The following is a 25506-nucleotide window of genomic DNA, read 5'->3' on the forward strand; positions in this document are numbered from 1 at the left end:
GCTTCGTTGGGTTATTTTAACCCTTATTTGGTTATTTATTTAATAACTCAACCAGTTAGGTTAAAAAATGTGAATTTCGACAGTAACTGATTTAACTGACACAGAAAAGCTGTATTAATATGCATGCATAATGTTGTTTATGCGTTATAAAGTTTATTTAAGCTCTAACACAATAACATTGTTGTTTTATTTATCAAATTACCTCTCCCTGTTGGGTTTTTTCTATTCGTTTCACCAGCACTCTTAATTATTGATGATACAAACGCGCGCTTCAAAGCCGATCTATAGGCCGAGGGGAACATGCAAACTCCACACAGAAGCGCCAACTGACCCAGCCGAGGCTCCAAATAGTGACCCTTTTGCTGTGAGGCGAACGTGCTATCCACTGCGCCACCGTGCCACCATATGCACCTATGAGAGTCCAAATGTGTACACATTGCTTAATATAGAAAGGATGTACAGAAAAACACAAATATCTTTACCTATGAATAAAATAAAAAGGGTTAAAGTGTTACAAAAAAGTGTTATACTATAAGTGTTAAAAAAGTGTTACTGCCTCCATGCCTTCTTCACCTTTGGGGTTTTTTCAGTTTATTCATGACAATTTGCATTTGTATGTTATTATTAGTATTAGCAGTATTATTTATTATATTCATGTTTATATTTGTTTGAATAAAAGCAATTTTAGATTTGTCCTCCTGTCGGGTTTTGGAGACGTATGCATCACCATATAGGGCATAAGAACAGGGCGGCTAAAGGACGTCTTCAGTAGAGTGAGTTTCCACCGTTTCCTTATCCATAAAAGTAAAGGAGTAAAGTAAAGAGTAAAAGTAAAGCAAAGAGTAAAAGTAAAGTAAAGAGAATGGAGGAGGCTTATTCTTTCTCCTTGCGCTGCAGATGGTCTGTTTAACTGTTTTCTCGTAAGTGAATCGCTCAGTTTTTACATTTACAAAGTAGGCCATGGTGAGATGCAACTGACTCTTAAAGGGAATGGCAGATGAGACTCTGATTGGTTTAATACACGTTATGCTCAAAACACATCCATAATTCATTAAGAGAATAAGCACAACCCTGTTAGACCATGCATCGTGGCTTAAAGTGTATTTTTCTGTCCTTAAAATAGCAAATGTGGATGTGGACACTCCCTTAATGCTTTAGCGCCATGCGCTTCAGACTTCGTGTTAAGATCGTTAACATAGACCCCATTATTTAAAAAATGTTATTTTCAGTTTTATTTTACATTTGTTTAATTTCTGTACTTGAATACGTGAAGTTTCACAAACTAATTTCTAAAGGAGCATTGGATATGATCGACTACAGCTGATCCTTATCGCTAATCATGAGCTAGCCTATTGGATAATTCCAAAACTACCATAAATATCCTGCCTAAACTTTATTGCATATCTTCGTTTTGGAACCCCCCCCCCCCCCCCCCCCCATTCTTCCCTTCCTACTCCTCAATGCTTTGAACGGGCGACCCGGCGGCTGAGTGGCTGGCGCTGCTACCTCGCAGCAGGAGAGCCAATGGTTAAGCCAGTCGGTTTGCATGTTTTCCCCATGTTCGCTTGGGTTTTCCCCGGGTACTCCAGTCTCCTCCCACAGTGGAGGGTTCTCTCACAGCATGTCAAACCTGATATCTCTCTGTCATATTTATATATTTTTAATTTATTATATTTTATGCAGATGCACTGGATAGTTACCTACTTTATTATCACAGCTGATGATATTTTCCAATAGAGCAATTCAATTCACCTGATTAAATCATATTCATATGGCAATATATACAGTACTGCAGCAAAACTAAATGCAGGTTTTTTCCATTATCGTGCAGCCCTAGAGCACTGAAAAAATTGTATTTGCAGCTTGGTCAAGCAACTTATTTAAAATAAACTGAATCAATACAATTCTTGAGGTTAGTTTAGGCTTAACTTAGTTGTTTAATGTTTAATCTACTTTAATTTGTGAAAACAATTAAGTTAACTTAATCGGGTTGTGTTGGGACAACATGAAGGTGTTGTGTGGGACCCAGCTTTTTTTACAGTGTAAGTCGTGCCCATGTCAGTACACAATTTTGTGTCCTTGTAAACCACATAAATCACACACACCACAGCTTATCAAAAATGAACAGATCCCTGTCTGTTCTCTTGTTCAAACACACACACACACAGAGACACACACACACACACACACACACACACATGCTGTAAGTTGATCTATCTCTATAGGGATTGTATGATTTGTGCTGTGAACAGCTTGAATGCATTTGTAACGACACTTAGATCTACATCTCTTGTGCAAACACACACACACACACAGTGAATGTGGACATGCATCTGTAACAACACATAGACCCTCGGCAGTCCTGCTAATCACCTCAAAGGGCCTGACCTCAGTGTCAACCCCCCGCTAAGTTTCAGCTCCACCAGGAGGCCCAGTCAAACTCAATGGGCAGAGCGCTGAATAGGCTCTACGGCGGAGCTCTGTGAGGGGGCCCACATGCAGAGGTTTTTAGCAAAACACACAAAGCCACTTCAAAACGCTTCATTGATGTATGTCAGGGAACAAAGGCATTCCTGGTGCATGAGTGTTCGCAGCTGGTTATCCAGTAGCTTTCAGAACTGCTTTTATGGCTGGACACATGTTGTGACGGATTTAGAGGAAACTACTTCCGGTTTCTAAACCACACAGAGACATGCAGAAGCGTTGTGCAAAAACTAGTCCAAATACAATGTAAAAGTGAAGAGAAAATGGGTGTTTTGGAAGGAGGCTCACAGTGTGGGTTCTGTGGCGGAGCTGCGAGCTGGGGCCTACTTATCTGGTGTCTGACTTCAAAAACAAACACAGCTCTCAAAATAATGATGTCAGGGGGAAAATGAGTTGTTAAGCTGTGTAAATATTTACAGCCTTGTCCTTTTGTCCATCTTGCCCTTCGCTTTCATGTCTGACCTGTTACACACACATAAAGACACAGACACACTTTTTTTCTTTGTGTCTTTCTCCTTCACTCACATTTTAATTAGGATTCAAATGACTTTGTTAAATGACATGAAAGTCAAATGCCGCCAAAGTCATTGTAATTCTAAGATCCGCCCGGCGAAACAAATACATTGATAGCATCTCAGTGGTTTCCACACAATAAGTAATGGGGATAGCCTAGATTTTGAGTGATAACATATTTATCAATTTTCTCTTCAGTTTTTATCCTAACCATTTTAGTTTATTCCCAGATTTAAATTTAAATTTTAATCCATACAATTCATCTTTATTTTCTATAGCGCTTTTACAATGTAGATTGTGCCAAATCAGCTTAACATGGAAGTTCTAGTAAACTGAAACTGTCTCAGTGCAGTTTTCAGAGATGAAATTTAGTTTAATTCAGTTCAGTCTGGTTTGATTTTGACTGCTGAAAGAGCAAATTTATCGATTCGCAGCTCCCAAAACCAAGCAAGCCAGTGGTGACAGTGTCGAGGAACAAAACTTTACCAATTGACAAACGTGAAGGGAACAAAACTCTAGAGAAACCAGGCTCAGTTGGGCACGACCATTTCTCCATCATGGAGAAGCTGCAGGTGTGTGTAGTGTAGGTTACCGGTGGGTGTTCAGGCTGGCCCACAAGATCAATGCTGAGGCTCATCTGTCACTTTCAGGAATCTGTCTCATGCTCTTCATTCCTCCATGTCCACCACAGCATCTGCTCTGGGTATGGCCTGGTCCAGGATTATAGAGAGCTCGGGATAAGGAAGAACAGACCAACATAAGCGTAGATGCCATTCAAATTATAATGTATATTGTGTAAAATTTGAGGATTTCAATATGCTGTGCGATGTTTGATTAATTATAATAATTATATGTATTTATAATATTAATTAATTATAATTTTAACATTAATCACATTAACAACTAAAACAAAGTACGACAGTGTAACTGTAACAGCAACTAAAAGATCATTTGATTCAGATTTAAAGAGCCCATATTATACATGAAATAGGGTCATATCTTGGTTGTAAGGGTCTCCAACAACGGTCTAATATGCATGCAAGGTCAAAAAACACTTTCATGGTCTTATAATCTGCATTTATTTTTACCTAATTATCCCAGCGACTCCTGTATGAATCGTCCAGTGATTCATTTGTTCCCAAACCCCTCCTTAGCGCGAAGCTAATCTGCGCTGATTGGACCGATGACAGTCTGTCGCGATTGGTCGACTGCCTTCAGTCAGAGAGTGAAATGGCCAATAGCCAATCAGCAATATAAAAAGTAATCACAGTTCATACACGCTCGATAGTGTAGGCGTGGATTTTAGCTGCCACACACACACACAAAAACACACAAACACACCTCCGGACGACAACGCTCCCGCTTCCGCCCGCACCCGCCAGGTTTTAGCCTGAGAACCCGCTCCGTTTTCTGCCCGCCGCGCCCGATCCCGCTAGAGCGGGGGAGAACACAACCAAAAATCACCCAGCTATACAGTCCAGACAGCCAAGCTGTCTGTATAAACACACACACAGCACCAAGCACACAAAGCTCGCTCTCTCTCTCTCTCTCTCTCTCATACGCGCGCGTGCGCACTAACACACACACACACACAAGCACCAAGCAGACTCTCTCTTTCTCATTCGCATAGCAATATCCGTGATATTGCTAGACAGCCCGCTACCGGTCCCAAATTAAACCCGTTACCGACCGCTCCTGCGATTTATTCGGAAATTTATTCCCGCAGATTTCTGCGGCGCGGGAATAAATTTCCGAATAAAGCGCGGGAGCAGAACTCTACCACGGAGCTCCATAAACAAAGCAGCACGCGTCGCGTTTTTAACGTGACTTTGCATGCGATAAGAGAATATAGTCAGTTAACCTGATACAGTACACTCGGTTACAAGTAACAAATCACAACTAAATACATTTGCAAGCTAGAGTCAACGAGGCAACAACTTTAACCGCACGTACTTACACTTGAGAAATGGAAGAAACCCATCCTGACGTCCAGCAGTAAGTTACTCTTTACTGATCCTTCCTTTAACAAACTCAGATGAAGTATTCTTTGTAGCATGTAGCTTCCAGAAGTTTCCAACTGCTTGGTTATAATGCTGATGTTTCATCTTTGGGTAGAGACTCAATATAATATCCATCTGCAGTGTGACTTCAATCGACCGGCATGTTTGTGTGCGTGTGTGTGTGTGTGTGTGTGTGTGTGTGTCTGGGTGTCTGGGTTTCTGCGTCAGAGGGCGGGGCCTCAGGTTTGAAATCTCCCGGGTTTGCGCGTGCACGTGAATAACTTGGTTTCGTTCGTACGTCATGGCGAAACACCTAATGAATCGGTATCAAGGCGACTCGTTTGAAGCACTATGAGTCGACTCTTTTATAGATGAATAAACCGTTTTAAACACTGTATTCTTACAGATTTAAGCCTTAGCTGGATACTTCACTTCACTTAGAGCTGTGTTACACACTACATGGAGGGGAATTTTCAAAAACCCATAATATGGGCTCTTTAAACCATAAATTATTTGTTCATTTTTGTTTTATTTGTTTGGTTCAATAATGTAAAATATATTTTTTTTCTGCCATAAAATTTAAAAATTGTGACTTTTTTTTTTCCAACCATATTTTTGTAAGCATTTATTCATTCATTCATGTTCTTTTCGGCTTAGTCCCTTTATTAATCTGGGGTCGCCACAGCGGAATGAGCCGCCAACTTATCTTTACGTTTTGCGCAGCGGATGCCCTTCCAGCTGCAACCCATCTCTGGGAAACATCCACACACACTATAGTGCCATAGATATATACACTACATATCGCATAGGGACCCTGAGTATGCGTCAACAGTGCCGCCATATTTGTACAGTGCTCCTAGGACAAATGTCATTCAACGGCACTAGTCAAGACAGTGTTATTACATGAAGATACTGGACTAAGCGCTGTCTACAGTTGTAGTAACGAGCAAACAAAGAAAACAAAGCACAAAGGCAGAACATTACATAGGTAAGATTTAGTTTATTACGTTTTATGTTATGAAATTTTGTGTTAAACAGGTCATGTCATTGATGATAGTATAGTCTCTTATCACCATAAGGCAAAGTAGCAGCACCAACCCACACTAAACACTGGGCTTATGCTAGTTTTGTTGAATAAAATCAGCTAACAATGCAAAAGAAATATGAGATGCTGCGGTGCCAGAAACTTTGCTCCCTCCGCCAGTATGAGAAGTGAAAGCAGGAGAGGGGCTGTGTTTCAGGACATGGATAGAACAAATTTAACAGGGAGGGTGGATAGTACATTTCTATACACACAAACACAAGCTTTTGTCAGGAATGCCAGTGCGATCACTTATCCATTTATGTAGAAAAGTGATGTAAAATTATACGTTTCATAATAAAAAAAAAAAATGCATACTGACCACCGGGAAACTCGAGATCATAGATATATGTGCATACTGTATGTGTAATTCTCTGGCTCTCGATGGCCACAGACCTCCACTGCAGCTTGGTCCCACATTTATTTCAAAGGAGCGCTACCCTGTACTAAAACGGCGGCTCTATTGACGCATTCCTTCTAATAGACAACTACAGGGTAGGCGACATCTAATGTATATATCTATGCTATAGTGCAAGATATTGTGCAAAAGTACACTCAAAAAAAAAAAAAATAGTTGAATGAACATGATTTAATTGTGGCATCCTTTATGCATCTAATCCAATCAAGTAAACCTGAACTGCTTTGAACATGTTGTATGAACACAAAGCACATTTGTAGATAAAACATGGTTTCAATATGTCAGTTTAACTTCTTTGCAACTAATTGACTCAAAATGTTTGTATTGTGTTATTCTAATTAAAATGATTCTAATTTACTCAATGTAACACTAAAGCTTTACTTTAACAAAATTATATCTTGTTAAATCAGCTAGTAAATTTCTTGTTCAATATTGTTGTTTAAATTCATTCATTCATTTTCTTGTCGGCTTAGTCCCTTTATTAATCCGGGGTCGCCACGGCGGAATGAACCGCCAACTTATCCAGCAAGTTTTTTTTTGCAGCGGATGCCCTTCCAGCCGCAACCCATCTGGGAAACATTCACACACACACACTCATACACTACGGACAATTTAGCCAACCCAATTCACCTGTACCACATGTTTTTGGACTGTGGGGGAAACCGGAGCACCCGGAGGAAACCCACGCGAAGGCAGGGAGAACATGCAAACTCCACACAGAAACGCCAACTGAGCCGAGGTTCGACCGAGCGACCTTCTTGCTGTGAGGCGAACGTGCTACCCACTGCGCCACTGCCTCGCCCTGTTGTTTAAATTACATTTTTTAAATGACAATACTATAAAGCAAGATTTAAAATTAAGTAATTCAACACAAAAAGGACAGAAAACATGTTATATATATATATATATATATATATATATATATATATATATATATATATATATATATATATATATATATATATATATATATATATTTCTTTTATTATAGCCTTTAGCAGGCACCAATCACAATTAAACAAATTTCTTCTTTAATATTCTGATACAAAATGTTATATAATATCCAAAATTGTAATATGTAATATAAAATGTATAAGAAACATTTAGCCAACAAAATAACCTTGGCTCTTAAGAAAACTGATCCCCAAGCAATACCTGTAGGACGTTAACATCATTTTTTTTTTTTACCAATTGAGTTTAAACCGCTTTCTTCACTTTGGTACTCCTATTCAAAATGTAAAAGTATAAAATGTATAGGAAACATATAGCCAACAACATAACATGCATAACATTCAAGCTCTTGGGAAAACCAATTCCCAAAATGTGGCGAAAAACACGCGTTGATACTTCTTCTTGTTGTTTTCGTATGGTGACATCCAAACGCACTACCGCCACCTACTGATATGCGCGAAGTGACTCTCCAGAGTGAGAGTTGTCGATTTGAAGCGTCTCAGTCTCATTGAATCAACATGTTTGATCAAATTCAATTGATTATTTCTTGATTCAGTTTCAAATAACAAGAATTAATCATTTAACATACGTAAACTTGATTTGTTCTTTTCAATCTGACAAATTTTTATTTTGTAAATCTAATACATGCCTAGTTGATTTTTTTTGAGTGTATGTAAGTTTGAAGAAAACAAGTTTTGTGGTCCAATCACTTGTCAGCATTGTTTTCTTTAATTGAGTTAATGCAACATGATGTTTAAGTAAAGTGTCCAGTGCATATGGAGAGAAAAGTGTTTCTACAGGTGGTTTGTTAAACCCACTCACCTGCATGAGGTAAACTCAGAAATGCATAATTGTTTTTTTTTTCAAGACGTTTAGAGCGATTGTAAAAATAAATATATAATGTAGTAATATTGTTTTTGTTTTATTTGTTTGCTTCAGGAGGAGTGCCGTAATTATATTAAGGTGTTGCTGAGCCATGATGGAGGGCTGTTTGTGTGCGGGACAAACGCTTTCAACCCATTGTGCGCCAATTACACGGTGAGTGCTACTCCAATGCAAGCGTACGTCAACATCTTCGTTAACATGTACCCATGTGAAAAAAGTAAATACTATAGTGTTTAAAATTTATATACACTGTTAAAGATTTTTTTAAATCGCGCAATATTTAACTGTAATAGACCCGTAGCCAAGGGGTGTTTGTAAGACCCACCCTCACTGACAAAGGTGCAAAATTTGTCCCATACATGAGCTCATTTGTTCTATTTTAAATGCTCTGCCATCATAAATTGTGAAAATAATCCATCAAAAAAGGCTTTAAGACCAAGTGGAATCTTTGTCGCTCTGTCAATGGACAATGACAGTTTTGTCCAGTGCAAACTATTATTATTCATTAGTCCAACATCCAGCTTTACAAGAAAACATAAGAATCTGATGTAAGTAAAGTCAAATTTTGCTATCGACCTACTGTATTGTTGTTAAATAGAGAAAACATTTTTACAAGTAACTATTATTCTAAACCGTTGAGCTTATTCTTAAAACAAAAAAGTGAATAAAGAGGTGTGAAGCACCAAAAGAGGCCCATGTTAAATTTAACCTGAATGCTAATTTGCCTATTGTTATCCATGACTTTTCAAATATACTTTTTTAAAAGTGAAGCTAGAAAAATCGTGAAGCTCAACATTATTATTATTATTATTATTAGTACTATTAATTATTATTATTATTATTATTATTATTATTATTATTATTATTATTATTATTATTATTATTATTATTATTAATTATTATTATTATTATTATTATTATTATTATTATTAATTATTATTATTATTATTATTATTATTGTTATTATTAGTACTATTATTTATTATTATTATTATTATTATTATTATTATTATTATTATGTTTTCTTAATATTCAAAGGACCCAATTTGGAGAAAAGTTAAATGTACTGGTTTACAAACTTCAAAATACTACAGTTTTTACTTTAAAACAGATTCTTATTTTTTTCCTAATGAAATATGACGTAATAATTTGTATTTGATTTTTTTTTTCATGTTTCTTTACTCTAAATCTTTTTTTTTTTTGTTAAATCAAAAAGTGTCGTTATAATGACCATCTGACAAGCTAATCCAGCTTAAAAGAATGCTTAAAAATGTCACTAAAATGCTGTATTTAAATCTCATAATTAAATAGAAAATGAGGCGTTTAACTGCAAAAACAAACTAATTAAAAAAAAAGAGAGAACCACTCCTTTCGCTAGGCTGGCTACAGGCCTGTGTAATATGAACTGCATTTTACTGTTGGACAGTTATGCAGTATGTTACTGTATTTTAAAGTTGCCTTGTGAAAATTGCTGTATATTTTACGGAAAAGATAGTTATACAGTTCTTTAAACATACAGCAAGATAAATGGTGTTGTAAATGTATACAGTATTTTTTGCTGTAATTGATTGACAGTAAGTTAGCTACTGGCGAACTGTGGCCTGGAAGATACTGTAGATTTTACAGGACATTGTTAACACTGTATTTACAGCTCTTTGTTTACTACATACTATACTATATATTATGCTATAGTATGGTTACAAAAACACTATATAATTTACTATAAATTACTTTCATTGTGGGAGTTTCAGGCCGTACTTGTTTACATGTTTAATCTTTACAATTACAGCAAGTAATATGAGATTCTTTTGTTTTTTTTTAGCAGCATATTCACCATATTTATTTCAATTTGCGACATTTCCATTTTCAAGCTGTATTAAATACAACATTTTCTGATTTAGGTCACGTGTCACAAAAAATATTTAAGTTTTGTTGAAATTTTCTTATTTATTTCACATCATTTATTTATTTATTTTATTTTTTATATATTGAGTATTTTTTTATTGAGTATTTGTTTATATATGTATTATCTATTTATTTTATTATTTATTTTATTATTTATTTATTTAGTATTTATTTATTGAATATTTTTTATTTATTTATATATTATATATTTATTTATCTATTTGTTTATTATATATTTATTTTGTTATTTATTTATTTATTTAATATTTACATTTTTTAAATATTTTATTTATTTATTTATTGTCTATTTATTTTATGATTTTTTTTTTTTAATGGGTCAGCACGGTGGCACAGTGGGTAGCACAATCGCCTTACAGCAAGAAGGTCACTGGTTCAAGCCCCGTCTGTGTCAGTTGGTATTTCTGTGTGGAGTTTGTATGTTCTCCCTGTGTTGGCGTGGGTTTCCTCTGGGTGCTCCAGTTTCCCCCACAGTCCAACGACATGCGCTATAGGTGAATTTTTATTCATTGTTATTTATTTATTTATTTATTTATTTATTTATTTATTTATTTATTTATTTATTTGTTTGTTTGTTTGTTTGTTTGTTTATTAATCTGTTTATTTATTTATAATTTATATATAATTTATTTGTTTTTTTATTATGCAAGAGTTCACAAATTACATATAAATAGAAGAGAGAAAACGAAGAAGGGATGAAACAGAGAGTGACAGGGAGGTGTGGGTGTGTGCGTGCCTGCGTGCGTGTGTGTGTGTGTGTGCACATATAAAAGTAACTGGTTGTACAGATCAAAGTACCTAAATAAACCAAATAAAGTAAAAAGTTTCACGTTTTTTAAATATTTCCTTTTTACAGTATATTTTAACATGCGTATGTGTTCGACAGAGCTTAGGTTTCACATAAAACCGAGCAAACTCTGTGTTTGCATGAGTTTGTGTTACATTTGTGTTGACCATGTCTCTCACACATACACATTCTCTCTCACATGCCCTCTCTGCTGTTGTTGCAATGGTGCAGAAATGATAGCAGCACTTGTGAATGTCTTCGAAGAAATGTGTGCTTTCTAACAGCTATCATCTTCTGTGATAGTGTCATATCCGTGTATCTGTGTGTGTTTCAGAGAGACACTTTGGAATTGGTTGGCGAGCCCATCAGTGGAATGGCCCGATGTCCTTATGATCCCAAACACGCAAACGTCGCTCTGTTCGCAGGTAAAAGCACATCTTTCAGGCCATGTAATGACTCTATTATTCACATAATGCATTTATATGTTTATCCCATTCAGTCTGAGATGATAAGAGCCGTACACCCAGTGGATGCTGTAACGTTGTCAAAAGTATTGATATTTCCATGCTGAGCATTTCAAATATTACATTTACTTGCACTTCAGTGGATAGGCTAAATATCTGTCATATAACAGGACTGTAAAACACAGTCTGTTCAGTATAAAATGAAAGTAAACTCGTTGAGGTGGACATCTCTTAAAGTAACAACAGCCTAAATTTGTTGCTGTCATTAAAGAAGTTGTGGTTCTAAACTTTTATAAAAAGTTTATCCTTCTTCTGTTGAAATTAAAGGAAGATATTCTGTAGAATGTTGGAAAAAGCTCCATTGGCATCCATATTAGCAACAAAACAATAATATGGAAGTCAATGTTTGTTTTTTAAAACATTTTTAAAAACATCTTTTTTTGTGTGCAACAGAAGAAAGAAACTAACACAGGCTCATTGTAAAAACGTACCCCCGTATACATTTCTGGAGAGCGTGAATTATGTAGCCAGAGGTACAAATGGCTGCATTTCATCTTTAAAACAAATGCTGCAGAGGTGCTGACAGCTTCTGTTTCTTTTTGCGCTTACCAGTTGACCGCTTATGTACCTCCATGTAGACAGCTTTTCCAATGTTACCCAGTTTGCCCTGTAGCTTGCCATGTATGTTCGCACACTTGAAATGCAGAGAGTGGAGTTGACGCAATGAAGGGGTTTGAGTCCGGTGAACTTTTCCAGAAAGAACATGCGAGAACAAAAAACTGCAGAATTACGCACCTCCCGGGATGTATTTCACAGTCTCCAGAAACATGGGACTATGTTTTCAAAATGAGACTGGGTTGTTTTGAAAACACTATTGGTTGGGTTTGGGTAGGTGGTGATCAGGTCAATCGGTGCTTTTTCGGTCGGTCGGTCGGTCGGTCGGTCAGTCAGTCAGTCAGTCAGTCAGATTGTAGTCAGTCGACAGTGGCCTCTGGTGTATTTATGCGAGAAGAGCAAGCGCGAATGGCTCTCGCAACAGAAGTTTGAGATCTCAAAAAGCCTACAAAGCATCTCCTTGGATTCGTTAAAAACAAAAACTGTAAAAAAATTTTTTTTAAAAAAGCATAGCTCCTTGGATGTATTTAGCATTTTGATCACCATAAATGTATATAGGGGTACTTATCAATAATGAGCCTGGGTTGAAAGAAACTTAAAAAGGTTTGGAACAAGTTTTGGATGAGTAAATGACGACATATATTTCAGTTTCGGGTGATTTATCTCTTTATCATTAATCAGCAAAAATCATTGTTTTGTTTATTTGGGTTGCTGCTTGTAATTTGTTTATTCATTTTTTTTTTTTTACTGATTGTTAACTTTTTTCAATTAAGCTAAATAATCACACTTACTAAATAATGGTCATAAAGAAATGAACACTTGTAAAGTACCCATTGATTTTTGTTCAGTAAAATCTATCAAATTTATTTTTGACTACTAATATGTTTTTCTATTTTATTTTTCATTTTTATAAGGTTTTGTGGTAATAATTCATATTTATGCAGCGATTACCATCCTTTTTTTTTGTGGAATTTTTTTGTTTTCGTTATTTTTTTATATATTGTAGTATTTCCAGGTAGAATAGAGTATGTGCCATTCAAAAACAAAACCAAAAGGCAGGTTAGTCTCATCTGGTTAAAAAAAACAAAAACATTTTTTCACTCAAAGAACACAAGTGTGACTATTTTTTTACAACCATTTAACATGCTTGAGTCATGGCATCAATTTCTTTTTTTTTATTTTGACATATCAAATGCCAACAAAGTCGATGAGTTTTAAACCCACAGCTCTAGGAATTCTAGGTATTCAAAACATTTTTCTGATAGTATGTGGATGCAGCCTTGATGATGCAAGCTGAGACTGCATATCTCAGTGTTGCAATGTCAGACACTATGCACTCAGTGAGGGGTAGGGTTAGGGGTGGGGTTAGGTGAGCTTATTAAAAAGCATTGCATGCAGCACAGATTGCACTGCAACTAGGTCGGCATCCAGACCCTCTTCAGTTTTTCTGGTCTAAAATGACCAAAGACTACCAGAGGGATACTGAAATGTTTAATATATATATATATATATATATATATATATATATATATATATATATATATATATATATTTTTTTTTTTTTTTTTTATTACAGCGTTACATGCATCAAACCAATGAAAACATGTGTTTTCCAACATTTCTTTGACATTTTTTTTTTAGTCTGACCAAAAATTGAAAGGACAAGTGAAAAACTGAATAACTTGCCTAACTACACTAGTAATAAATATCTTTAACACAACCTTCAGGTTTTACCACTGGCAAATTAAGGAATTAAAGGGTCAGTTCACCCCAAATTGAACATTACATTTACATTAAGGTTGTATTATAATGTATTTGCTTACATGAACAAACAATAAAGAATACATTAATTAGAGTATTTATTCAACTTTGTTAATGTTAATCATGATAATAAAATTGTCTACGTGACTCAGTGCATGGATTTGAATTTTAATAATGCATCAGTAAATTCTGAACTATGATTAATTCATTCTGTACAAGTGTTGTTTATCATTAGTTCATGTTGGCAAATACATTAACTAATGAAACTTTATTGTAAAGTGTCACCAAAACCATCTACTATTAACAACTCTCCATTCATAAACCTCCATTCATCATCAAAACACAAATGTAAATATTTTAGATGAAATCCTGGAGCTCTCTCATCCTCAATCAACAGCTGTGATCCAGAGACGTTCAAAGATCAGATTTTAATTTGCCTTAAATTTGCTTAAGATCAAGCACTTTTTACTTAAATCCTTTGCACATATATCATCATGGCACAATGTCAATATTATTGACCTCTGACCTCTGACCTGTGACCCCAGAGGGCAGCTTGTTCACGGGTACAGTGACGGACTTCTTGGCTATTGATGCTGTGATCTACCGCAGTCTGGGAGAGAGTCCTGCCCTGCGCACCATCAAACATGACTCCAAGTGGTTCCGAGGTAATAATTTTACACATACATGTACAATTAAAGTCAACATTATTTGCCCTGCTGTGAATTTTTATTTTCTTTTTCAAATATTTTCTGAACTATTTTTAACAGAGCAGGGCAGTTTTCACAGTATTTCCTATAATATTTTTTCTTCTGGAGAAAGTCTTATTTGTTGTATTTCAGCTAGAATAAAAGCAGTTTTTTTTATTTTTAAAGCCTTTTAAGGTCAATATTATTAGCCCCTTTAAGCAATATTTGTTTTTGATTGTCTATGGAACGAACCATCTTTATACAATGACTTGCCTAAGTACCCTACCTTGCCTAATTAACCCAGTTAGGGCTTTAAATTTAACTTTGCGCTGAATTCTAGTGTCTTGAAAAATACCTAAGAGTGTCAAAGAGAAAAGAAATTGCGGTAAAACTTTATAATAGGTACACACTATGAACCATTTATTAAGCATTAGCAAATAGTGAATTCGTTCTCTGCTAAGCATTAACTCTACATCAGGGGTCACCAATCTCGGTCCTGGAGGGCTGGTGTCCATTAATAAGCGTTTGTAAGCAGTTTATAAGTGCTGATATAAATGCTGAATTCTTGACCTACAAACACATTTATAATGTGCTTAATAATTATACTTTCATATTTAGTTATTGATTTATTTTTCATTACTTAATTTAGTATTTAATTTTTTACAAACCAGTTATTAAAGCATAGTTAGTTGGTTTTTTAAGATCATTCAGAATGAGTTAGTTAACGATTAATAAACTATTCAAATTAACATTTATAATTCTTAATATTCAGGCATATACTAATAGTTAATTTGTATTTAAATAAATGCTTTATTACCTCAACTTCATGCAGTTTTGTGACCTAATCTAAAGTGAGGACTAGTTATGCTTTATAAATCCCTTATAAATGACAATTAAAGGCTCAGTTCTATTCTAAACAGGAAAAAGTGACATAAACGACATTATTCCTTATTATGCATTTGAAGATACACAAATGAATGAATGAATGACTTTAATTGAAAAATAAATCTTTGCAACCTAATCTTAAGTAAAATGACTGTATAGTTTTAACATTGCATCCTTTTTTATTGTTAAATTAATATATACTTGTTGTTTTATACAATTTTATGTTGTATTTTGACACTCCTGTCATTCATCAATGTTTAAATTTTACTGTAATTTGACTTTTTAGATAAGATTGCAATGATTATTGTTCATTTGATACGGAGCCTTTAATTGTCATGTGTAAGGGATATATAAAGCATAAATAGTCCTCACTTTGGATTAGGTCGCAAAACTGCAAGAAGTAGAGTTACTAAAGCATTTTTAACATACATAGTAACCATTACTATATGCCTGAATAATAAGATGTAAAAATGTTGATTTTAATAGTTAATTAATCATTTATTACCTCATTCTGAACAATCTTAAAAACCGCCAACTACTCTTAAATACAACTGCCGTGTAAATAATGCAATACTTCATTTAGTAATGAAAAATAAATCATTAACAACGTAGGGAAATACAATTATTATGCACATTATAAATATGGTTACAAGTCAAGAATAGAGCATTTGTAGCTGCAGTTTTAAACTGCTTACTAACGCTTATTAATGCAGAGTTAATGTAATGTAAATGTAATGTAATGTGTATTTATATAGCGCATTTATTGTGTATGGCCATACACCCAAAGCGCTTTACAATCATGAGGGGGGGTCTCTCCACACCACCACCAGTGTGCAGCATCCACTTGGATGATGTGACGGCAGCCACAGGACAACGGCGCCAGTGCGCTCACCACACACCAGCCAATTCGGTGGAAGGGGATGATTGGGAGGCCATGATCATAAGGGCCGATAGAGGGACTTTGGCCAGGACACCGGGGTTACACCCCTGCTCTTTCACGAGAAGTGCCATGGGATTTTTAATGACCACAGAGAGTCAGGACCTCGGTTTAACGTCTCATCCGAAAGACGGCGCCCACTGACAGTGTAGTGTCCCCTTCACTACACTGGGGCATTAGGACTCACACAGACCACAGGTTGAGCGCCCCCTGCTGGCCTCACTAACACCACTTCGAACAGCAACCTAGTGTTCCCTAGTGGTCTCCCATCCAGGTACTGACCAGGCTCAGCCCTGCTTAGCTTCAGTGAGTAACCGGTCTTGGGCTGCAGGGTGACATGGCTGTGGCTTAATGCTTAACAGATAATGAATTCACTAGATGCTAATGCTTAGTAAATGATTCATAGTGTGTAGTTATTATAAAGTGTTACCGAAATTGCTTATTAGAAAGTAGTTATAAAAACTATTATGTTTAGAAATGTGTTGAAGAAAATAACTTCTCTGCGTTAAAGGGCAATTGGGGAAAAAACTATACAGGGGGGAGGGCAATACTTCTGTCTTTAACTGTATAACTACAAATGCTTGACTGTAAAAAAGTTTGTTATACCTAATGTTGTCTGTTTTGGTCTTCATTTATTTCTGTGTACACTAAATGAATGTTGTTGGAAATTTGTGGCGGACAGAAATAATGATTTATGACTGCGTTTATAAAAAGAATCATGCTTAATGCTCTTATAATGAGGTTTCCAGTGCTTTCATTTGCCAAAGTAATATACACTATTACAGTGGTTCTCAAACTTTTTTTCATCGAGTACCACCTCAGAAAAAACTATGCCTCCAAGTACCACCATAATGAGCAGTATTGAAATACAATAGCGAAGTAAGCCCAGCAAAGCAGCTACAGCTCTGCACAGTTTAAAAACCAGGCAGATTAACTACTATTATTAGGAGTATTTATTTTATCAGCCACTTTAAACATTATAAATAGTTTAAACATTAACACTGTTCTGTGCTTATATGTGAAAAAACAAACAAACAAACAAAATAAAATGTCAACGTTTAAATTAAAATGAGCTTGTAAAAGTAAAAAATGGTAGGTTACTGTTCTTAAAAAGTAAAAAAAAAAAAACTGCTGTACTTAAATCTAAATTGTTAATCTGTAGTATCATGATAGTTCATCAAAACGGAAATGTTGCTTGGCCCTTATAAATATAGGCTATATTTCATCATATTCATATATAAACCATTTTTGATAAGTTTTGAAATATATGTTGCATGTACATATGACATATTGGATTATTCTGCGTACCACTAGAAGGCAGCCCACGTACCACTAGTGGTACACGTACCACAGTTTAAGAACCACTGCACTATTCAACTATTTAAAAGTTTTGGGGCTGGCATTTTTATATAAATAAGCTTTTACTGATTGATCATTGTCATTAAAGATATTTCAAGAATTTACACTTGGCTAATGATTGATTATAAAGCATGTTTGGCATGCTGTCCTGTGAGAGAGCCCTGATCTCATAAGATCCTCGAGGCTGGGGTTCCCTCCTGTTGCAGGGCGAAAGGGGAGTTTGAGTACACGTAGATGTCGAGAACTCCCCTGCTGTAGTAGCTAATGAACAGATAGTGATTGCTCTTAAGAAATAACTACTTACTAGGAGCATGTCTGTAGTACAATAACAACAATTCTGTTTTAAATCAATTATTTTGATAGTGTACCACTAAGTGTTAATAATGATTTAATAAAATGTAAAAAATTTATTATTATTATTATTATTATTATTCATTCATTTTCTTGTCGGCTTAGTCCCTTTATTAATCCGGGGTCGCCACAGCGGAATGAACCGCCAACTTATCCAGCACATTTTTACGCAGCGGATGCCCTTCCAGCCGCAACCCATCTCCGGAAAACATCCACACACACTCATTCACACACACACTCATACACTACGTACAATTTAGCTTACTTAATTTAGCCAATTCACCTGTACCGCATGTCTTTGGACTGTGGAGGAAACCGGAGCACCCGGAGGAAACCCACACGAACGCAGGGAGAACATGCAAACTCCACACAGAAACGCCAACTGAGCCGAGGCTCGAACCAGCGACCCAGCGACCTTCTTGCTGTGAGGCGACAGCACTACCTACTGCGCCACTGCATCGCCATTATTATTATTATTATTATTATTATTATTATTATTATTATTATTATTATAACCTTTATTTTACCAGGAAAAAGCACATTAAGATTAAAAATATCTTTACAAGAGCGTCCTGGCCAAGTTTAGACAATATACATGTCACAAGGGTTTAACCGGCAAATAAACAAACAAACATACACAAATAACAGGTAACATCATTCATTCACCAACACACACATACAAGGACAATTAAAAACTTCTCAAACATCTACAGGCCAATGTTTTTAACTCCAAATCATTTAAAATAATTTTAAAAGTGTACATAGAAACCAATTATTTAAACTGCAACATTGTCTGAGGGTTAAATGATATAAATGGTAATAATCTATCAACAGATTTTATCTTTATTTATATTTCTTGAGCACTAAATGGATTTTAATGGAGTATGAAGCATCGTGTGGCTCACCAAAATACATAACTCATTGAACAATAAGCCATGGAATTATATAAATAAATAAATAAAGATTTTATTTTCCTTTTTTAATTTTGCTATGCAATTGCTATGAAATTTTTATGAAATTGCTATGGAATTTAGCTATGAACACTGATGTTTTGTTTTATTTTTGTTTTTAATATTTATCTATTTATTTATTTGCATTTTTTAAATAATAATTCAGCATATTTGCTGTCTCACAAATCAAATTAAATTGCTTATAATTAACTTATTTAATTCATAAAAAAAAAAAACAGAAATAAATGACAGACAGAAAAAAAAAAAGATTCTCTCATATTCATCTGGTAGCTCTCCGGCATACAAAATTCAAACAGAGAGCTGGAAATAATACACACACGTCCAGCAATTCTCTTCTGAATGAAGCAAAAGTAAGCTGCGTGCAGTTTCCAGTGGTTACGAGCTCTTGGATATTTGTGAAAAACAACTTTTGTAGAAAAAAAAAAAAGGAATAAAAAAAATCCCATTTGGTTTTGTTAGCGCTCTCGGCATGTCTGGTGTGAAATCTCACTCAGAATTCAGTGCGGTGAATGTGCTTCCTCTAAACTATTTTAAAATCCACAAAGGAAAGCACACTTCAGCCTGACAGGTAGATTGCAGGGCGGCGCACCGATGTGATCATCTGATTTCCTCAAACATCTTCACAGAAATAATTTAGGTCGTTTGACAGTTCATGCGTCGTGATGCGCATATTTGCTCTAAATAAAATAAGCTTGACTTGGCCCTCATTTAAATCTTTGGTAACCCTTTAGTTGAAGGGGTGTTCTTGAGGCATGACACACGTGAATGAGATTTTATGCATGCTTATAACAACTGTCATTAAGTGTCATTTGCTCAGTTATGACATTTTAAACGCAAAGATGACATTGTTTGTTATGACAACTTGAAATAAACAAATATATCACAAGCTGTTTTTGTCTTTGTCATGACAACTTGACATAACCAAGACAACAAAACTTATCATAAATCTGTCATAAACATGATAAACATGAAACACATTAAAGCCTAAATATTTGCAAATGATACAATTCTAAATAAAAGCTCTCTCTTTTTATTTATTATTTATCATTTATTTATTTATACCTGTTTATTTATTTATTTATTTATGCCTATCTATTTATTGTTTTTATTTATTTATTCAAGCCTGTCTGTTTGTTTATTTATTTATTTTTCATGTTTTTATTTATTTATTTTTTTATTATGTCAATTTATTTATTTATTTACTCCAGTCTTTCTATTCATTTATTTATTTGTTTGTTTATGTCTGTCTATTTATTTATTTATTTATTTTATTATTTTTTTATTAATGCCGGTCTGTCTATTTATTGTTTTATTTATATATGCCTGTCTGTTTTTGTTTGTTTTTTGTTTGTTTGTTTGTTTGTTTTTTTGTTTATGCTTGTCTGTTTATTAATTTATGTTATTTTTTATTTGTATTTATTTTTGTCTGTCCGACTCTTTATTTTAAATGTATTTATTTATTTATTTATTTATTTATTCATTTATGCCTGTCTATTTATTTATTTATTTATTTTATTACATTTTTTTATTTAATTGTCTTTCTATTTGTTTATTTATTTCATTATCTATTTATTTATTTATAAATTAAATAAGTTAATTATTTCTGGGGCATTCAAGTTGTTTTTCACAAATATCCAAGAGCTCGTAACCACTGGAAACTGCACGCAGCTCACTTTTACTTCATTCAAAAGAGAATTGCTGGATGTGTGTGTATAATTTCCAGCTCTCTGTTTGAACGTTAAACGCCGTAGAGCTACCAGATGAATATTTCCATGAGCGAATCATTGAAGGAGCGAGAACGACATGCCGGTCTGAGCCACAAAAGACCTGCGGCTGCTTTATAAAGCACTTTCTGCTGAAGGAGAGCGAGGCCAGGACCCCTGAATGTCCTCTTGTCTCTTTCTTTACTTTATTTAAGAGGACATGCATGTTTTATGAGGACCATCTCACATTGAGTTATCTCTTTCTCTGGCTCGCCTCCCTCTGGGACTGTGCATATGTTGTTTGTTCAGATGAAATGTCTTTATAATGACTGATGAGTGTTTGCTTATTTGAGCTGCAGTTTCTCCATAGGAAGCTCTTGGAGAGTAAAATTAAAGCCTGTTTTTGTGTGTATATGTGTGTTTCTCGCAGAGCCTTATTTTGTGAGCGCCGTTGAATGGGGACCACATATCTACTTTTTCTTCCGTGAAATGGCCATGGAGTTCAACTACCTGGAGAAGGTAAAAAAAGTGTTTGACAGATTTTAGACTTTGTTTTTAGGTTTAGAGTATTTTATGGCCACCAATGTTGCTTTTATTAGATGAATAATGTAGTAAGAACTGTGAAACATTATTTTAATTTCAAACACCTTGCTTCTTTTTAAAATTTGTGACAGCAAAACATATTATATATATACAATTGAAATTAGAATTATTAGCCCCCTTGTATATTTTTCCCCAATTTCTGTTTAAGGAAAAGAAGATTTTTTTTATTTCAACACATTTCTTAACAAATAAATAAAATAAAATTCTTAATAAATAAATAAAATAAATAAAAAAGAATAATGTAAAGCCAAATACAGAGTAAAATTTAGGTAAGTACAAAGAAATTACTATTACATTATGAGATAAAGTACAAATAAACAGAAAAGCTGTACATAAGAAGGAAGAATCAAAGGATTTGACAATATCAAAAGCTAAATTCCAGGACTTAACAGTTTTTGACTGAGCTCCATGTATGCGCAATGTTGAAAGTTCCATACAAATAATGTCCAGCAAAGATAGGCCCCATTGATGTTTACTCATAATATGAGGAGGGATCCAGCGACAGATCAACATTTTCTTAGCAGCTGTGATTGCAGCTCAGAGTAAGTTCTTTTCAACCCAAGCTCATTCTGGAAACGTAGCCCCGCGGACGTTTCTGGAGACCGCGATTTACGTGGCCGGAGGTACGTAAAGGCCGCGTTTAGTTTTTTTCGAGCGAATGCTGCGGGGCGGTGTGGCGCCGCTCCGCCCCTCCTCTTCGCGCTTGCCGGCCGACAGCTTTCCCGATGCAATCAGTTTGTCCGCTTAGCTCACAGCGTTGTGTCGGTGGACGACAACCGGGATCGAGTCCGGGGAAGAGCAGGTTCTGGAAATCAGGTTAGACGAAAAACGGAATCCGAAAAATAAGGGCGAGAACGCGGCGGGATCCGAAAACGCGGTCGAAATCGAAGACGAGGGCTTTTGCTTTTTTTTTTTTTTTTTTTCTGGACTGCTTTTGCGAACCGTCACTCGGGTTTAGGGAAGGAGGAGGAGGAGGAAGAGGAGGGCGGCCGAGTCGGCCGATCCGGCGGCTTTTCACGCAAGAATGGCGCAGGCACGAACGGCGCGCGCTCGCGGATCCGCGAAAACAAAAAACGCTTGAATACGTACCTCCCGGGACGTAAATCGCGGTCTGCAGAAATGTCCGCGGGGCTACGTTTCCACAATGAGCCCGGGTTGGTTCTTTTGTTGCATTGAGTGTGAAATGTTATAAAAATTTGTTTAGGAAAAAGCATACTGGAGTCAGTTCTACATCTTTTCCTAATGTTACAGCCCAAAACTGGCTCGAATATTAACAACAAAGAAGGCTTTAGCCGAACATATGAAAAGAAACAGAAGCTTGAATTAGGAATTTGACGTCCCATCAATACTCTTTAATTTTCATAAATCATATATTTCCAAAAGAGACAAAACATAAAAAAAAAGAATTAAGTAGACAGGTTGGGCAGCTAAGGAAAACAGGTCTCTGACTATCACTGTTTGAAAATGGACAGATCTTACCTACAACTCATGTGAAAGGAATAAAAAACAGGTGAGTCTTCCGGGCCCCTGCTTTCCTTTGCTAAACTAAATAAATAACAAAATGTGACTATGAAAAATAATCCACTACCTGCTACGAAAACAAAGTATCAAAATAAACAAACTAGTTAACACATCAAGAACAAAAAGGTTAACAAGAACAAAACACTAAAGAGAGCGGCATGTAGATGGATCGCCTGGCATGCGGAGCACTGATAGCCAGATCACCTGTGCACAAGCCACCACCGAGCTGAGGGAGAGCGAGAGACTGAGTCGTCATTGCTGTCAGCGGGAATCCCCAGTGACATCACAGGCGTCATCCAATCCATGACAGCCGGGTAGAAAAACTCCACCTGTAACTCAAGCGCAAACCAGCAACAAATAAATATATGAATTAAATAAAACACAGACCCACATAACACCTAACAAAAATTAAGTTTCATGAGCCGACTGAGACCAAAAAGAATGAAGTGCAGGACATTCCTAATAATAATGTAAATAAGTGCCAACTGTCCTCTGTGAGCATAAATTGCAATCTGGGGAAGGTGATAAATGCAAATAAAATAATTTTACAGGGGATAAATAGAGTCTATGCAATAGTTTCCAATGTATCTTTTGATGATTCAGATTTTTTGAGGATGAAATAGTGTCCCGGGTTTGGTCAGAAAATAAAGATTCTACATCTCCACTGATGTCCTTAGATCAAATAGTAGTAATGGATAATGGTTTGTAAGAGTTTTTAAGAAGAGAGGCATATATAAGTGAAGCAGAAGCAACAGATGTAATATTGGGTGTATTTATCTTCCGCAAAGGATGTACAGGGAATTGTGCATCCCAGGGAATGCCATGTGCACAAATCGCAGATCTAATGCTCCTGCTAAACCAAAACAGTCCTTAATGTGTTGAAATTATTTTAGGCCTTTATCATCATAAATATCGCCCAATAATAAATGATTAATAACTGAACTTTCTAATAACTGATGTGTTTTATCTTTGGGCTAATAATATTGTCTTGGGGCTAATAATATTGGTGCAGTAGGTGATTGTCTTCAGAAACATGTTTTGTTGTGCTAGTTGAAAGTCTCTTTAGGCTATCTTTCTGATAGTAATGATTAAAGTAAATGATCTAAATGTGTTTATATGTATTTTTATATTCTGTGTAAGGCATAAGATGTTCATCCAGTTAAAATTTGCCAGGCCGATAATTCCCCTAATTCTGATAAGTAGCTCAAACTGTCTATCAGCAAATTTTTACCGTTCACACAGACTGGTCCGCCATTTGCAAGTGCACATGAGAGAGTGACAGCGGTAAAAGCAAAAGCTGAATCAAAACTTTTTAAATCCTGAATCAATATTGAAGTTCGTTTGGCACGATGGAGGGAGAACAACACCATGGCTGAAGTATTTCCTTTAGACAGGTATTGCTCTGTTTTAAAACTAACTTAGTCACGTAGAGCTGATGTAGATTTTGTAGTATTATGAATGGGTTATATGCACAGAAGTGTTGTTCAGCCACTGAAATCTTTCAGCGAAAGATTGATGTGGCTGTTTTCAGTTTTATAAGGTGCTTTTACAGCATCGATAATGTCGTAATTTTTATTTAGTTTAACAACAAAACAAGTACTGTAGATAGTGCTATTCTGCCTAGCCCTATTATAGGATCTATTATGTTAATTATTAACATCATCGCTCAACAATTCTACTTCTTCTTCTTCTTCTGAAGCTGAAAATTCCTCATCAAAATCACTGGAATAAACCATTAAATTAAATGATAATCTACTTTTAAATAGTTCTTTTATAGTGCAATAAAATTTTTAAATTTTACAGTTTGTACTTTATTTTTGATTTAATAAATTGATAAGCACCTTATTTTAAAACATTTAAAAAAACTACTAACTACTACTACTACTACTATAAATACTACTAACTTCTACTAACTTTTGACCGGTAGTGTATGTCCATCATCTAAAAAAAAAATGGTGTTTGTGGTGTTTTGTGACCCTTTTAAGATCAGATGGGGGATCAAGTGATAATTTGGGGGAATCGATCCCCTCAAACCCCCCTGTAATTCGCACTCTGGGTAGAAAAATAAGGGACTGTCTTGGAAAAACAAACCTATCCCTAATGTTAATCAGGCCCTTTGTGTGTGTTTCAGGTGATGGTGTCTCGTGTGGCGCGTGTGTGTAAAGGAGATCTGGGCGGCTCTCAGCGAGTGTTAGAGCGGCAGTGGACATCGTTTCTGAAGGCCCGTCTGAACTGCTCCATCCCTGGAGACTCACACTTCTACTTCAACCTGCTGCAGTCCACCAGCCCCATCATACGCATGCAGGGCAGAGACGTCATCCTGGGGGTCTTCTCTACACCCTCCAACAGGTACACACTCACACTTGCATACGCACACTCATGGAGGCATGCACACATGCAAGCACATACTCAAACACATGCACACTTGCACACACACTAATGCACACACACACACACACACACACACACACATACACATGCACATACACAAGCAAACACACTCTCGCAAACACACTCACTCATGCAACCGCAGGCACACACACACACACAAAGTCACACATAATGTACACGCACTCACGCACACACACAAGCATGCTTACAAAAATTA

General features: G+C 35.7%; 2 protein-coding genes across 14 annotated transcripts in view; one reads left to right on the top strand and one right to left on the bottom strand.

Moving 5' to 3' along the window:
• sema6ba (sema domain, transmembrane domain (TM), and cytoplasmic domain, (semaphorin) 6Ba) overlaps window positions 1-25506 on the top strand; it is a 282900-nt gene that overhangs the window by 197028 nt on the left and 60366 nt on the right. For all 13 annotated transcript variants that reach the window (XR_012388324.1, XR_012388326.1, XM_073919106.1 and 10 more), the window contains 5 exon segments: window positions 8387-8485; window positions 11377-11467; window positions 14428-14547; window positions 21205-21293; window positions 25030-25247. Coding sequence is in view for 11 of the 13 variants with exons in the window: in XM_073919106.1 (XP_073775207.1) it covers window positions 8387-8485; window positions 11377-11467; window positions 14428-14547; window positions 21205-21293; window positions 25030-25247 (617 nt within the window). In the remaining 2 variants the exon portion in view is untranslated.
• Window positions 1-25506, bottom strand: part of cactin — a 475834-nt gene that overhangs the window by 104783 nt on the left and 345545 nt on the right. The gene's annotated exons all lie outside the window — the stretch shown is intronic.

The sequence above is a fragment of the Danio rerio genome, chromosome 2, assembly GCF_049306965.1.
Source record: "Danio rerio strain Tuebingen ecotype United States chromosome 2, GRCz12tu, whole genome shotgun sequence".
NCBI lineage: Eukaryota > Metazoa > Chordata > Actinopteri > Cypriniformes > Danionidae > Danio > Danio rerio.